The 16,297-nt window shown below is 44.9% G+C and overlaps 1 protein-coding gene across 9 annotated transcripts in view; it reads left to right on the top strand.

Moving 5' to 3' along the window:
• RALGPS2 (Ral GEF with PH domain and SH3 binding motif 2) overlaps positions 1–16,297 on the top strand; it is a 1,046,762-nt gene that overhangs the window by 867,861 nt on the left and 162,604 nt on the right. For 7 of the 9 annotated variants that reach the window (XM_086956407.1, XM_086956399.1, XM_086956386.1 and 4 more), the window contains 2 exons: positions 7,679–7,756; positions 13,873–13,978. In XM_086956407.1, the coding sequence (XP_086812533.1) occupies positions 7,679–7,756; positions 13,873–13,978 (184 nt within the window). The remainder of the gene's footprint in view (positions 1–7,678; positions 7,757–13,872; positions 13,979–16,297) is intronic. The other 2 variants (XM_086956420.1, XM_086956414.1) reach the window with 1 other exon arrangement.

The raw sequence follows: 16,297 nt of genomic DNA, 5'->3' as shown, positions 1-16,297 counted from the left end.
GCCTCTTCACAAATGTCCTATGAGGCTTTTGACTCTTAAGACAGTTTTCCTCGTTGCAATTACCTCGGCAAGGAGGGTAAGTGAGCTTCGAGCTCTTAGTTCTAAGCCCCCTTTTTTGTCCATTCATGTTGATCTAATGGTTCTTAGGACCAGGGCTGCTTTTCTGCCTAAGGTGGTGACTCCTTTCCACCTTGGTCAATCTGTTACCCTCCCTACCTTTTATCCTCCCCCACACCCTTCCAAGGAGGAGGAGGAGAGATTACACCGTCTGGACCCCAAGAGGGCGGTGTCTTTTTACCTGGACAGAACTAAAGACTGTCGGTTGGATGACCAGCTCTTCATTGGCTTTGCTGGCTGCAAGAGGTTAGAGCGGTCCATAAAAGAACTTTATCGAGATGGATCGTCCTCTGTATAAAGATCTGCTACTCTTTGGCCGGTAAGGAACCTCCAGAGGGTATAAGGGCTCATTCTACTAGAGCGAAGTCGTCAACCTCTGCTTTGGCTAGAGGTGTTCCTGTAGAGGATATTTGTAGGGCTGCTACTTGGTCTTCCTTCCACACTTTCGCGAAGCATTACTGCTTGGATTCCGAAGTGAGGAGGGACAGTCATTTTGCACGCTCTGTTCTCCAGGATTTCCTGGTCTAGAAGAGTGGACACCCTCCTCCGGGAGTGGGGACTGCTGTGGGACTCTATTCACAAGGTGAGGAAGCCACACGGCAGATGTATCTATCAGAAGAACAAGTTGCTTACCTACGGTAACGCTTTTTCTGGTAGATACAATATCTGCCTGTGGATTCCTCACTGACCCGCCCGCCTCCCCGTTGTCCACTCTTCTAGGTCAGAGTTTCTTTAATGTATTATTTTATTGTCAAGGAGATGTTTATTTCAAATGTTTTATTGCATTTGCTTCACACTGTGTGTGTTACCTTGATTTCTGTACTGTGTATACTGTGTATATTTCTACTGTCATTGGTCCGTCCGTGTGCCTCAAAGGCACAGAAAAAAGGGCGGAACTGATGTCATCATGCCGGCTTGGGCCTATTATAGGCGTCGGTGACGTCAGCGGAGTCGCGAACGATGCCGTGCCTCTATGACGTCCAAGTCGGCGCGAAGCTACGAAAAGAATTTCCGAATGTTGCTGGCGCAAGGGGGATATTCACAAGGTGAGGAATCCACAGGCAGATATTGTATCTACCAGAAAAAGCGTTACCGAAGGTAAGTAACTTGTTCTTTGGGTTTTAGCAGGGCGGGCCCATACCTCAAAATCTCAGTGGCAGAGGATCACATCATCTTCCACCAGCTCTCTGCATGCGAAGCACCATCAAGTGTGTTACGTGTGTGTTAAGCACAACAATATAAAACCCGCTTAGTGCCAGATTTTGGCAGCAGCATGTGTGTTATGTCTATAGAAGTTCGAAGATCAGACCTCACAACAACATCGTGTCGTTATCCTTGGAGCCTTCAGCACTCACTGTGCAGACAGTGTACCGAGCAAAACTGATATCAGAGCAATAACATATTATTTATCAAGTAAATCACGAAGCTCTTCTGGGTTGAAAGCTAAAACAACAATTATGTGTCGTGTGCAAAGTGAAGCAGAAAGGAAAAATGGTGTTTAAACATTTAATAAGCTCATGATAACTTAACACAGTATATAGAAAAGAATTAGGTATATGACAGCTTAGGACTGCGGTCGGTGGACACTGCATGTCGCTTGATCCATTACACACACCAAGTGTGGGATACTGTTGCACAAGTGCTGCCGCAGTGCTCGGAGGAGACCCAGGCCGTGCTCGACCACGCTGCTGCTGAGGGCCCAGACGCAGAAAAGTTCACCATCAGGTGAGGGCTAGATACCACCGACTCGCTGGGTAGAACGGTTTCCACGTCTGTATCCCTGAGGCGCTATGCCTGGTTGAGAACGTCTGGGGATGTCCAATCTACCCTTTTGGACATGCCCTTTGATGGCCGTTGCCTGTTTGGTGACAAGGCAGACAATGCACTTGAGCGTTTCATGGACTCTAGGGCTCCGGCCAAATCCTTTGGCCTTGCAGCAACTTCTCGCCCCATTCAGTCTGCCTTTCTCCCCTTTCGTGGCTTCTGAATGGGTGCCCCACCACGTTCCACCCAGAGCAACAGGGCCGTGCAAGCGACCCAGCGTATGCGTGTTTGGGGACGAGGGGACCCATCGTTGCGGGTCTGGGGGCCAGCTGGTGAGCAAGTCCACCAATGCTCCCTCGGCAGCAGCCTCCAAACCTTCCTAGTCTGACCTTTCAGGGTCACCAGTTGCCAGTGGGCAGCAGGATCCACCATCACCTCCCCCACTGGCACACCACCACGTCAGACAGGTGGGTTTTGCAGATGGTCCGAAGAGGCTACTCCCTTCCCTTCGAGATTACCCCTTCCTCCATGCCACCAACACTCCATTGCATGTCGGAGAATCATTTGGCCCTTCTGAGCCAGGAAGTTGTGTCTCTCTTGGCCAAGGAAGCTATCGAACGAGTCCCTGTGCCAGAAGTAGGTCGTGGTTGAAACTCCAACTACTTCCTGGCACCCAAGAAGGACAAAGGCCTGCGTCCTATCTTAGACCTACGGGACGTGAACCACTTCCTCCGGAAGGAGAAGTTCAAAATGTTAACCTTGACTCCGGTCTTGTCTGCCCTCGACCCTGGAGACTGGATGGTAGCGTTGGACTTGCAAGATGCTTATTTTCACATACCCGTCTTGCCTTCCCACCGGCGTAGCCTAAGATTCATGGTAGGCCACGAGCATTTTCAGTTCACCGTGCTCCTCTTTGGTCCTCCGGTGTTCACGAAAAAGTGATGGCGGTGGTTGCAGCTCATCTTCGCAGATCAGGGGTTCCAGTCTTCCCTTATCTAGACAACTGGCTTCTTGAAGGTGGGCTTGCCCCAGGCTGTTGTCTCCCACCTCAAGACTACGACTGACCTCCTGCACTGGCTTGGGTTCCCTATCAGCGTACCGAAGTCGCACCTGATTCCCTCTCAGAAGCTTCTTTTCATCATAGTAGTTCTGGATACAGCGCAGTTTCTTGCTTATCCGCCTGAACAGCGAGTCTGGAATATTCGGGCTATGATACAGATGTCTCCGCCTCAATGCCAAATGACCCTGAGGCTCCTGGGCCTCATGCAAAAAACAGTTGATGGACAGAATGCAGAACAATGTCTTACATTCACCCCAGTACAAAGATCTGGGCCTAAATCCAACGTTTTTTTGCACTCCACGCCACCCTAGGTCAGACAATGGCTATATGCAAATCAGCCTTGACCCTGTGCCTCATGGGAACAGTCCAGCCCGAACTACCAAGCCATGTCTTTCCTAGACCGGAATCAAGCATCCAAGGACCGGTTTCTGGCTATCAGCCTTCTTCAGCCTGGATAGCTTGACTACAGTGATGTGGAGAGCCTGGGACTCACGTCTGAGCATACCCAGCCCACTCGGGGTGAAAATTGCAAAAAACAGTTGATGGACAGAATGCAGAACAATGTCTTACATTCACCCCAGTACAAAGTTGCAGCTCATCTTCGCAGATCAGGGGTTCCAGTCTTCCCTTATCTAGACAACTGGCTTCTTGAAGGTGGGCTTTCCCCAGGCTGTTGTCTCCCACCTCAAGACTTACGCTGACCTCCTGCACTGGCTTGGGTTCACTATCAGCGTGCCGAAGTCGCACCTGATTCCCTCTCAGAAGCTTCTTTTCATCGTAGTAGTTCTGGATACAGCGCAGTTTCTGGCCTATCCGCCTGAACAGCGAGTCTGGGATATTCGGGCTATGATACAGATGTCTCCGCCTCAATGCCAAATGACCCTGAGGCTCCTGGGCCTCATGACCTACTGCATCCTGCTGGTGGATCATGCTAGATGGCATATGCCGGCCCTGCAGTGAGAACTGTAGTTCCAGTGGGCACAGCTTCTGGGGGATCTTTCCAATGTCGACCAGATCTCGGGGGTGGGAGGCGGAGAGGGGGGGAGGAGGCGGAGATGGGGGGAGGGGGTTGACTGCAAGTCAGTTGCAGTGGTGGCTCACAAACCAGGATTGGGTCAACAGCAGATCCCTCTCCCTTCCCCAACCAAAGTACACAGCAGTGACGGATGTGTCACTCCTGGGATGGGGCGGCAACATTTGAGAGGCGTAGGTCAGAGGCCTCTGGTCTCCGGCGGAGTCTGGGCTCCACATCAACCTTCTAGAGCTCTGGGCAATTCGTCTTGCACTGAAGGCATTCCTTCCCTCTGTCAGAGGAAGAGTAGTGCAAATTTTCATGGACAACACCACTGCCATGTGGTACTGCTGTAGTGTAGTTCCTATATTCCCAGTAGGCTCTGCGCATTGGAATAAAATATCCTATAGATTTGACGTAGGACTTAGGTCTGTAGGTCTCTTTCGAATATACTAAACTTAATTGTTAGTGCCAGCTAGCTCAGAGGTCACTAGAAACTTTCTCGAATTCACAAGAAGGGATTAGTTTCTGACAACCGCATAAACATGACAACTGTGTTTCCCTAGGACTGGAAAATATCTTCAGAGTCGTAGAAACAATAGATAAGTATTTCACTCAGTCAATCGAGCATGCTTCGTTTAGTTGCAGAGAAATAGAGAGACGGGCGTTTTCAATGAAAGGTTTATTGAACAGTCTTCTTTCTCATGCAAGAGAGGTGAACTGCTACAATCGTTAGAATGCAAAGTATAATGCGTACAGCGAGAATAGTATTATAAAATAATACTGTAATAGCATTGTATGGTTTCTAAGCCATAAAAATACATACATAAATAACAAAGGCTAACATACTCAACTGGTGCTTCTAAAATACGCCTACCCCAATGTACCTAACCTAGGTCTAGTACGAGGGAAGAAGTAAGTATGGTCTTTAGCATAGGTTTAATTTTTGCCAAGAATCTACCAAAGGTTTCTCAAGGTTCTAATCTGCTCCATACCTTAGAATGAAGGAGGTTTGTTATCTCTGTCTCGGTACTCGATTTCCCAACACCCGCAAGGGAGTCAAACACTGGAGCTGGATTTCTCAGCAGAGGAGGGCAGCTTCCTGATCAGTGCGTCAGCTGGAGAGTTGGCTTCCTTTGGCACTTGCTGTAGCGAGCTGCGTCGGGCAAGTAGGTAGTCGAACTGCTCCGAACCACTGTGTTTGGCCATAGCAAGTGAAGGTATATTTATACCTTGAAGGTGTCTAGGAATGCCATGTTTGACGTTAAGTTGGGCATATGAACATCATGAATGAACCCCTAAGGAAAAGTTGTTCATTGTAAAACTAACTGAGTTCTTGGAGAAATCAATATTCAAGCAAGGGGGGAGTCCCTAACGGCTTAAGCTGGTTTTCCAAGAAATCGTTGTGACGTTTGGTGAACGGATGGAAGTAGCCATGCCTGTATTTGGGTTGCATGGGCTATGCCTAAATAAGGGCTTGATTTCTATGCCTATATAAGGGCAACATGAGTAATACCTGTATAAGGACATGAATCGGGGAAATCCATTCGGAATCGAAAACGCCATACAACTCTGCAACAAACAGGGCGGGTGGGGTCGTGGACCCTATGTGCATATTCTCTTCGCCTTTGGACATAGCTGGAACATCAGGGCATATCCCTGGTAGTTCGGAGGTGGTGCAAGGTCTTTTTTAGCAGTAGGGAGAGCCTTGGTTAGATCTATTCGCCACCGAAGAGAACGCGCAATGTGAGCTGTTCTGCACATTAGTTTCCAGGGCAGCACTCGCATGGCAGTGCCTTTCGTCGCGAGTGGAATTGCAGCTTCCTGTATGCCTTTCTGCCTGTACCACTTCTGCCCAGAGTGCTGAAGATCAAGCGCGACCGGGCCAAAGTCATTCTTGTAGCTCTGGACTGGGAATGAAGAGTCTGTTATCTAGAGCGCTTGAGCATGGCCATCGATCCTCCGATCAGACTGCCTCTTCAGGAGGATCTTCTGTTGCAGCAGCAGGGGACGGTCCTCCACCAAACCTGTCCAGTCTCCACCTCCTTGCGTGGAGATTGAGCGGCGACAGTTGACAGCTTTCGACCTTCCTCCCGAAGTCTGTAATGTAATCTTGGCAGCCAGGATTCCCTCCACTAAAACGGTATAAGTCTGTTGATTTAAACATGTGTGGCAGGCTGTGGATCCCCTTTCTGCCCCTCTTTATGAGGGTCTCTTCTTCCTTCTTTCTTTGGCCCAGTAGTGCTCTGCTTTGGGCACTCTTAAAGGCTATTTTTCAGCCTTTCTACACCTTCCTGATCATCCTTCTCTTTTCAAGTCCACTATTGTTAACAGATTTCTGAAGGGCATTACTCCTCTCTTTCCTCCTCCTTTCGAAATGCCCCATTGGGACTTGAATCTTGTCCTCAGTTATCTTATGTGTGTTCCCTTTGAAGCACTGCATAATTGTCCTCTTCGTCTCCTTACTTTGAAGACTTGTATCTTGCTTGGTATCAACTCTGCTCGCAGGGTGAGTGAGCTTCAGGCTTTATCTTCCAAACCTCCCTTTCTTGCTTTCCATCTGGACAAAGTGGTTCTTCACACTAGGCCCTATGTTCTGCCCAAAGTGGTTACCTCTTTCCACCTAGGTCAGACCATCACATTGTCCACCTTCTTCCCGCCTCCGCACCCTTCAAAAAAGGAGGAGAGACTCCATTGTCCTTCTACCTTGACCACACTAAAGACTTCCGGGTGGACGATCAAGTCTTCATGGGTAATGTGGGCACCAAGAAAGGTCGGGCAGTGCACAATCATGTCATCTCTCCGTGGGTATCCTATGCATTAAGATCTGCTATTCTTTTCCTAAAAAGGACCTACAGTAGGACTGCGCGCTCACCAGGGCGACTACTACTGCTTTGGGACGTGGAGTTACGCTGCTTGATATCTGCCAGGCAGCCATGTGGGCATCCTTGCACACGTTTGCACCTTGCACACTTTTACGAAGCATTACTGCCTGGACAGCCAAGTCTGGAGAGACCGCTTTTTCAGCTGTTCTGTTCTCCAGGACTTCCTTGTGTGAACTTGGTTCGCAGACCCACCTCCAGGGTTGATGTTGCTGGGGTATCTATTCTAAGGTAAGGAATTGATAACTAATAGTCTCTTTCAGATGAACAATTTACTTGCCTTCGGTAACGATGTATCTGTAGGAGACATACATTAGTTATAGATTCCTTACCGCCCCACCCATCCTCCCCGTTCTGCGAACTGACTTCTAGGGATAGGGAATCCCTTGTAGGGCCCTAGTTTTGTGCACCAGTGGTCAGTGTCTTGCATGGATCTGAGCTTCTGGTATGGAAAGTTGTGTCAGAACTGACGTCAGCGTGCAGTGGCGGCATCTAAGTAGACACTGCGGAGTCATCCCAGCAACTATGACACCGATGGCAGATGCAGGGTCGACTGACACCACCCACCGACGTGCAGTCGGTACTGCTAATAAACAATTTCTCCGGATCCAGTCTGACGCTTGGGGTAATTCTAAGGTAAGGAATCTATAACTAGTTTGTTTGTTACAGATACATCGTTACCGAAGGTAAGTAACTTGTTCATCTGGAATATATGTTTGTGTGAGCATCAAGCTGAATTGAAAGGGGCATGTTGGGACTGTTCTCCACACCACTGCTAACTTACTGCAAGGCTGCCTCCATATACTTTGTGTAATGCATCCCATTTATGATGGACTCCAACAGGACCCGATTGTATCATTCTCTTGGCCCGGTGACCAGAGTGGCACGCAATGGCTATCGAAGCCAGATGAAGGCCAGCAGGTATTATCACTTCCCTGTGCATCGGGGGTGCAGACTATCACAATGGTGGTGGGTGTTGCTGTGTAACTTCCTTTAACCTCTCTCTCTCCTTCCCGATCTGGTGGTGATGGTTATGGGATTTCCAGATCAATGTGTGCATACTTTCCTCTTGTGTGTATTTCAATGTATTTGATTTTTTGGGACTTTGGCAACTGTTTGCTTGAGCTGCCAATCTGTTTTTAGCCACCTCTATGGCAGACTGTCCTACATCACTGTTGATGAGGTCGTGCAGCATCCGGTTAATCAGATGACCTTGCAGAGGAGTAAAAAGATCCCCTGTTCCTTGGCAGGCCAAGATAAACTGAAATTGTCAGCCTTCTGGAGTATTTGCAGTGGTAGGAAATGTCTTAATTTGGCCAGCTTCAGTCTGGAAAAAACAGTAGGTGGAGGAAGGGCTTTCTGTTACCATATCTGTTAGATTTGCCCAACTCTATTCTAAGAATAAACAGACACTGCACCTCACTGTACAAGTAGCGCTCGCTCTCCGCTCCCCATTTTCCTTGGCTTTGATTATTTATCTCTTCTGCCCAATTTTATTTGGTAGCATAAAATTCCCATCCCACCCCTGGCTTCTTCCACCCATATACAATAATTACTTGTCCTTGCACTCTCCCATTGATAAGCAGTAAATACCGGTCACTGGCATCTCCCTCCCATCAACAGAAAATGTCAGCCCTTGCCACTTTTAAACCGAAGCATGACTTCCATAGCACATATGGCATCTCCAACCCCCAATCATGTAATCCACACCTCAGCATCTCCTTTCCAAAAGAATGAAATATCAAGTGTGATATTGCCTTCCAACCAGCTTAAATAATTGTCATAATTGCATAAGTATCAAAGGGCACTCCCTGGCTACGTCAGTGGTTAAGAAATGTTTTTCTTCTTCACAGACTGAGATGGCCCATCCTTGGTGCCTCCCTCCGATGATTCAAAATTAAGACTACCCTATCCTTGAAGTTTTTCTCCTGTGTTTGCTGCATGCTGTCTCTGCTGTGGCTAGGAGAGGTGTTTTTTTGTTTGTGTTATTCCTGAAATTGTTTGAGAGTGGGAACTGGTCTTTCAAATTACCCGCTTCTGTCATAGATTGTATGACCGGTAAATGCATGCAGGAGGAAACATTCAAGAGGTTACTAATAAGCTTCCACCCCTGCTTTCAGAAGGCTTATCACTGCTTTGAAGGTTTTGATGAATGGCAATTCCCCGAAGAGTTGCTTGCCAGCTTTATGTGTTGCATTAATTATGTTCTTCTGCACAGTGCTCCATGCAACTACAAGGAGCTGAATCTTAGAACTAATCGTTGCTTCTGCCAGCAAATGTAGCCTTCTCTCTCCCCTGTGCAAAAGCCCTTGCTTTTCAGGATTTAATTTGCATTCTTCTGGTAACCTGTAATTTGCGTCTCCGTGGCATAGAGAATCAAAAATGCAGTGCAGCCTGCTTTTATTATAAGTATTATGTTTCTGTTTCAGTCAACTGTTTACCACTAAGACAGTGAATTAAAATATTCTACTTAGATCGAGATTCCGGCTTTATTGCATCAAATTGCACTAACATTTATTGCCGTACTGCTCACTTTGTATGTTGGAAATGTCTAGGGGTCTCATTCAATATACTTATGCAATTTCCATGCATTTCGAATAAGCTGTCAATTATTATGTCCAGCTTTTCTCCTGATGAGGCTTTCATAATTTTCAGAAGCCACAGATGTTTGTCATGCAACTGTGTGTACCTATGTGAAAATGTCCAAGTGTGTGCATCAAAAAGAGTTTAGGCCATGTCTCTGGCCTGCCAGCACCATTACAGTTGCCATGACATTGTTTTATGTCCTGACTTTCTGGCTTCTTCTTTGAACCTGGTGGTCCCCAATAGCGTGGTTCATGTATTCTGTGATATCTAGATTTCTAACACCAGAAATCTCTTTTCACTTCTCTGTACGTGAAGGGCCGTATCCAGTAGTTTTTCACTGCCCTGCCACTCTCCAGCAGACAGAGGTGTCTTAAAATTCGGCTCTTATTGCACTTAAGGGCAGATTAAGGAAGAGATTCAGGCCTCCTATTCAGCCCTCTGTTTAACTGAAGTGGGCACCTAGAGGTTTCCCACTTAAGACTGTTCACACACCAATGTCCACTTAAGGAGAGCAATCCAGGCATGTCACACTGAGAACCATCCTTGCCCAAGGGAAAGTAACCATGTGTGTCATCCCATGGACAGACATCAATTTAGTTTTGCTAAAGGCATTGCTCATTCTGATAAGCAAAACTGCCTACCCAGTAGCTCTTCTCCAATACATTGGTTTTCCTAAAGCACACTTTTTATTGCTGTTTCTTGATATACTTGAGCACCAGTGGTCAAGGGAAAGGACACTCTGATGCTTGATTCAACAGTGGGGACTCAAAAAGTCATGAGGCAAAGCCAGTGACTTATCCACTTTTCATTTCAGTTAACCCATAGTGCACCAGTAACTAGCAACCAATGATTGTCTTCTACCTTTGCAGAATGTAAGGAGTCAAAAGTTCGTTTTCCAGGTGGCCCTGTTAACCCCCAGTCGAGGTTGGGAATTAATACAATTGAAAACCAGTACAGCTCAGCTGAAGTAGCTCTTCTCAAGATCTTTGTGTGTCTAACCTAGATCACTACTAAATTATGTTAGTATTAATGTCAAGATCAGATTGTAAGTAGTTAGTTGCCTAAGGTTCCCTAAATACTGGAATATCCCTTGCCTAATGACAAGGATAGTCACTGGAAAGCCAAACAACGTAAAAACCAGGAAAGGAGGGAAAGAGTGTGAGAAAGGCTGGAGTTTAGGGCACATCTCTAATGTGTAAATTAGTCCAGTTTAGCCAGAGTTAAATGCAAATGGAACATTGGTATTAACAGTTCTTGTCCTTGGGCTGTGAGACAGCTGGCCTACTGCGTGTTCCTAGATAGATTGTCATATACCCAGGAATACACAGAAAAATAAGTGCACCAGAGAATTATAAAGAAAAAACTCTCGAGCTGAGGGTTTTGGAATACAAACATGTTTAGGGAACAGCAACAAAATAATAAAGATGCTCATGTGAGCAAATCTTTTCTAGTCAAGCAGCTCTGCATATTGCAGTATTGGCAGGCTTCAAAAATAGGTCTCTGTTCAAGTTTTGTGCTGTTTTTTTAAAAACGGGATTTATAATTATGTTTCTGCTAACAGACATCATCTTGGCTTAGTTTATGTCTAAATTAGAAATTCCTACCTCCACCATAAGAATCATTTCAGATTGGACCTGATGAGCAAGATTGAACATAGCACAGATTTCATCTCCCACTCCTGTATCCAAGTCTCCATGCCAGCCCAGTCTCCCGTAATCCAGGCATCTGCTATACAAAACTGTGCAAATTACTTGCGCAAGTCTGTTTGGAACACAGTTTCTTTCGACAGGGAGTAAGAATCACTGGAACTCCAGTGGGCCTGGTGGATTCTAACGGATTAAAAGATGGTATCATGATAGTTTTGTCTTCAGTCCAGAGCCCTTTTTCAGCCTAGTGTCTCTTGACATTGCCATTCCTGCTAGATTGGTGCTACGTGCAGTTTCTTTTGTAGTTTCTATTATCCAAGTGAATAGTGTAGGAGTGTTAAAAATGATCACATACCTGTAAACCCCGTCAGATGGGTAAAAAGGGCACTATTTTTTTGGGAAGACGTTCTATAGCTGTCAAGAATCTTTGCATCCTCTGAAGGAATACAGTAGCAGCTACATAGGTAGTAGAAAGGATATTGGTTTAAAAGACTATGTTGTGCCTCAAAATCTGTTCACTCCTTTTCTACAGTCCCATATGAAAATGTATATAATAGACAAAGAGGGTGAAAGAATAACAGTTCGCCCTCATGTGAGTTGTGCCATGGTGCACCAAAAGGAAACTGGGTGGCTAAAAACAATGTTTCCAAATTATTGCCAGTGAATATTCCAAGTTAATGTAACTTTTTTTTATATTATTTCTATTGGAATTAAACCAGCAGTACCAGTTATTCTCTACTTCTGAACTGACAATACATCTTTCCATTTTCTTGGAAACATGGAAAAACACATTGCTATTTGGCAACTGCCTGTAGATGTTGACTTCCTTTCCTTTGTTTCATAATCACATAACATTCATAGTGTAGGAGATTCAAGCTGTAGGGATGCTTTGGGACATTATTCCCCTCTACTTCCATCTACATGCTAAAGCAATGGGAGAGGAGAACAATGCTTGGAAAACCTCCAACCTTTAGGATTACTTAAGCTGAAGTAGTATACTCCATTTATTTCACACCACTAAGAGAGGTAAACATGGAGGGCTGTACCTGAGGATTCTCCATGGCTAAGTGATGGACTTGGAATGGTGCATTTTGGAATTTACAAATACTGAGCGGCCAAGATATATTTGGAGGTGTGATGGTGTAGGGAGTTCTATCACAGTTCTAGGAATATAGGAATGTGTTGGAGCAGCATCCAGAAATATGGGAAACCCAGATTTGAGTGCTTCAAGGTGTCTAAGGAGGACCTAGAAATAGAAGAGAAGGGATCTGAGCTACCATGAGTGTCAGAAGTTGACAGCAGGCCTATTGCTGAGTTGTATTTCACTTTTAACTGTTGTGCTGTGTTCCCTTCCTATAGCGCCATGAAGCCCCTGGGCGTACGAGCGCTTAATAAATATATATTAACATAAAATAACATAACATTTTGCCTCTAGGAAGACCCTTAGGTCATAGATGGGAGAGTATCCCCTGGAGAACGCCCAGTTCAAAGATGGTAGAAGTGGAGTTCATGGTATGATTTCTTCACTTTAGGAATGTTAGAAGTCAAGAACTGTTCAAGAGAAGAACAAACAATGGTTGAAGTAGAAACCTGTATCAAGTATATGCCAGACTGCGGAAGTAGAGGTAGAAATGTTATGTCACCGCAAAGACATTCACTTTGAGGTGCTGTAAATATTTACGGGTGTGACCAGGTATAGCCTTGCCTCCTAAGGGTAGAAGTCAACATGCCCTCCAAGCCATCCTCTTACCATGAAGTAGACTGTTCACACAAATAGTAAAGTAAAGTGTCATAGTAGGGTAAGTAAACAATTGGAGGAGTTGCAGGAATGAATGGGGTTCTTTGAGGCTGCACCGATTTTAAGGTTTGGTGAGAAATGGTAGATTTGGAGAAGTCTAGCCGAGGAAGTCCCCAGTCTATTATTTAGGGGTGAATTCCTCCTATCCCAGTGTTACCTTTTTGATTGCACCCTGCGCCGCAGGCTTGTTCGCTACACTTACATGCACAGTTGAAGAGTTCTAACTGTTATTGCTGCTTTAACGTCAGTGTCTTACAAGGGCATTGCTTCCATGGCTTCCCTCCACAGGTCTCTTGAAACTAGAGTGCAGATCACACACAAGAAGTCCCAACCCACACCCTACTTTATTTAGGTGTGTTCACATGCTCTTTTGGTTTCCTTTTATTTTTTGATTGGTGTTATTTATTACTAGAATTAACTTTTGATTGACATGAATTCCAAACTGGTGATATTACTTTCCTGTAGATAGCCGAGTAATTTTACTGTGCCATGAGGTACTAGGTGCAGAAGGGAGAAACCATTAATATTTCCAGAAGCTTCTTATGTGATCTGCGCTCTTGTGTTTGTCTGTGGTGCTTGCCAGAACAATGAGATTTGGGGATGTCCTCTGTATCTTCTTGTTTGTAGTGTGATTGGTAATGCATTTTAGATGATATACAAGAAATGCGCCACAGGTGGTGAGACTGTGCTGTTTTCTCAGATGTGCATGTCCAGTTTTGATCCTGGAAGCTGCTTCTCTTCCATCTCTTCATGTCTCCTTTGCCCCCCCCCCCCCACCCCCCCCCCCTCTAAAATTCATCTCTCACCCTTCACTGGATTAACTACCTCACTAGCTTTCCTTTATTTGCTTTCATCACTGATGCTAATTTCTAGCTGTAATCTAGCCTGCCATCTTAAAACCAGTGGCACTAAAGGAGTCTTTGGAGATACAACTGACCTTGACTCAACAAAGGGTAAAATGGAATGGATCTACGTTTCTAACTGCTCTTGTGCTACTGATATTTTAGTTCTGCGGAGTCGGAAGAGTTGGCAGTCCATCTTTATCCAGGAGCTGTTACAATCCAAGGAGTCCTTCGGAGAAAAACCTTGTTGAAAGAAGGCAAAAAGCCCACGGTACGATGACCAATTTTCACATAGACTGTAAAGTTGCTAAAATGGAATGGGAGACCTCTGTGGTGGTTTGAAACCACCCCACTCTTGATCAAGGTTGTCTCTTGAATGAGTGTGTGCTGTTCATTACTGACATAATTCCTCTGCTAGTAAAATTTCTGGATTGTACTTTTGGTCCAGCCATTTCACCTCCTTGGCTCCCAGAGTCCAGTATTTCAGGAAGGGAGCAGACAAATAGCTGTAAAGCACAATATATCCCTGTGGAGTAAAATATTATTTCCGTTTTTTAAAAGTTGATATAAAAACAAAATAAATCCCTACTACGTGAACTCGAAGAATTTTAGTACTACTATTTTAAAAGGGAGATCAAAATTTACCAGACAATTACCGGAAGTTGTTCTGCTAGATGCAGTGGGAAAAGATTTCTCTAGATGTTTATTGACACAGTTAACAAGCAGGTGGAATATAAGAAAATCATAACTATGGAGCAAACTGGGTAAATATGTGGCTTTTATCGACTTCTGCACAGTGTTCGATAAAGTATATCGTTCTTTGCCTTAGAGAAAGCTCTTAAGTTGGGCATGCCTAGGACCCTTTTAGATTTAGTCCTTTCCCTCCACTTCTCCACCTGGTGTAGAATTCTCTTGGGCGATGATAGGGGACTCTCACACAGGGCTCGACAAATCTGAAAAATTGTACTAGTCCTGCAGGTCTAGTAACTTGGAAAATCCCCTCGACCCAACTGCAACCTACTTGACCTCTGTCTTTGAAAACAGAGCAAAAGTGACAAGTTAACAAGATTTAAAGGCATCTTTATTGCTTAGTTCCTTTGTGAGCAATAAAAATGCCTTTAAATCTTGTTATCTTGTCACTTTTGCTCCGTTTTCAAAGGCAGAGGAAAAAAGTTAGTTTGTTTCCTACTCGCCAGAAAGGGCGAGTAGGAGCTAAAAATAGCTCGTCCTCATCCATTCTCCCTCGCAAATGCGAGCGGGCGAGTGGATTTGTCGAGCCCTGCTCACAGGCAATAAGAGTGCCTTTTAGCACCGCTCCTTTTTTCCCCTCTATATTTCTGATCTTCCTAGCCATTTAACTGAGGAAGGGTTTTCATACTGATAATTGTGGGGGTACGTCAGTTGTTTACCTGCTATATGACTTAATTATTTTGATCTTACCCCAAAAGGGTTGTTAGACACCTGCATGCATTTCAACAGTTTGCAGATGCCCATTATTAAAGATGAATAAGTCCAAAAGTAAAAATATGTGTTTTCATGGCAGTAAGAAACCGAAATTGGACATTTTACATGGTCCCTGAGTAAACAAAAACTAGAAATTGTGAAATCTTACACTTTCTTAAGGAAGAACATGTGTGGGAACCTTAGTGAAAAATCCCATATTGAAAACATGAGCGGAGCCGTATCTCAAGCTAAAGGTTGGGTGCTTTTAATAGGGCAACGAGGAGAAGACATTTTTTGCATTTGTTAGAGGCTTATCTTGCCAAAATCCCTGCCTCTTTTCTTTATGGCTTGGAATTGATTAAAATCTCTAAGTGGAGCTTCTTGGACATGATGGAAGGACGAGTCCTCAGAAATGTAACTTCTGTTAACTCTGCCATCTCTGTGGCAGCCTTAAGGTTAGAATTGGGCCTGAGAAGTGCTTTTGTTAAGGCCATGGTGGGGTGGTTCCCTTCCTGTCTAGTGAAGAGTGACCGTGATTCACTAAGGGACTTTATTAAGAAAGAGATTTTGGTTGACTTGACTTCAAGGCTAATCTGTAGAAATTGTTTTTACGCTGTTGATAGACTTCAGCTAGATCCTAACCTGGCAACGTAGCCATTAAAAGCATGTTTGAAACAAGCCACATGGGTCCTATGTTTCCGTATGAACAGTGTAGCATGCCTTAAAAAAATTGTTTTTCACAATATAATGAATTCCCTTTTAGTAAATAAAGCACAACTGTATGTTATTTGGAAATTGCCTCATGGGTTGAGAGGTTTTTGGATTCTTTTAAGGTAGGGAATGTTCCTTCTTAATCCCATTTTGGCTAAATGATATGGTATTTGGGCTACATGTAACTTATGTCAAAACGGTATCCCAAGTTATCCAGCATTAGGGGTATCTTTCATAGATTCACATGCCTGAATCATTCCTAGTCAGGATGGGAGTCCCCGGTACATAAATAAAGTAATGTCACATAGACATATATACATAGTAATGGGCCAGAGGCCTCTCCTTGGCAACATATCCATGTCCTTTTGTAAAAAGGACCAAACTTTGGCCAAGGGCCAATCAGCTATCACCACCCTCTAGAACCTTCCTGGAAGGA

This window comes from Lissotriton vulgaris, chromosome 1_1 (genome assembly GCF_964263255.1).
Source record: "Lissotriton vulgaris chromosome 1_1, aLisVul1.2, whole genome shotgun sequence".
NCBI lineage: Eukaryota > Metazoa > Chordata > Amphibia > Caudata > Salamandridae > Lissotriton > Lissotriton vulgaris.
This window is presented reverse-complemented; position numbering and strand designations above follow the sequence as displayed.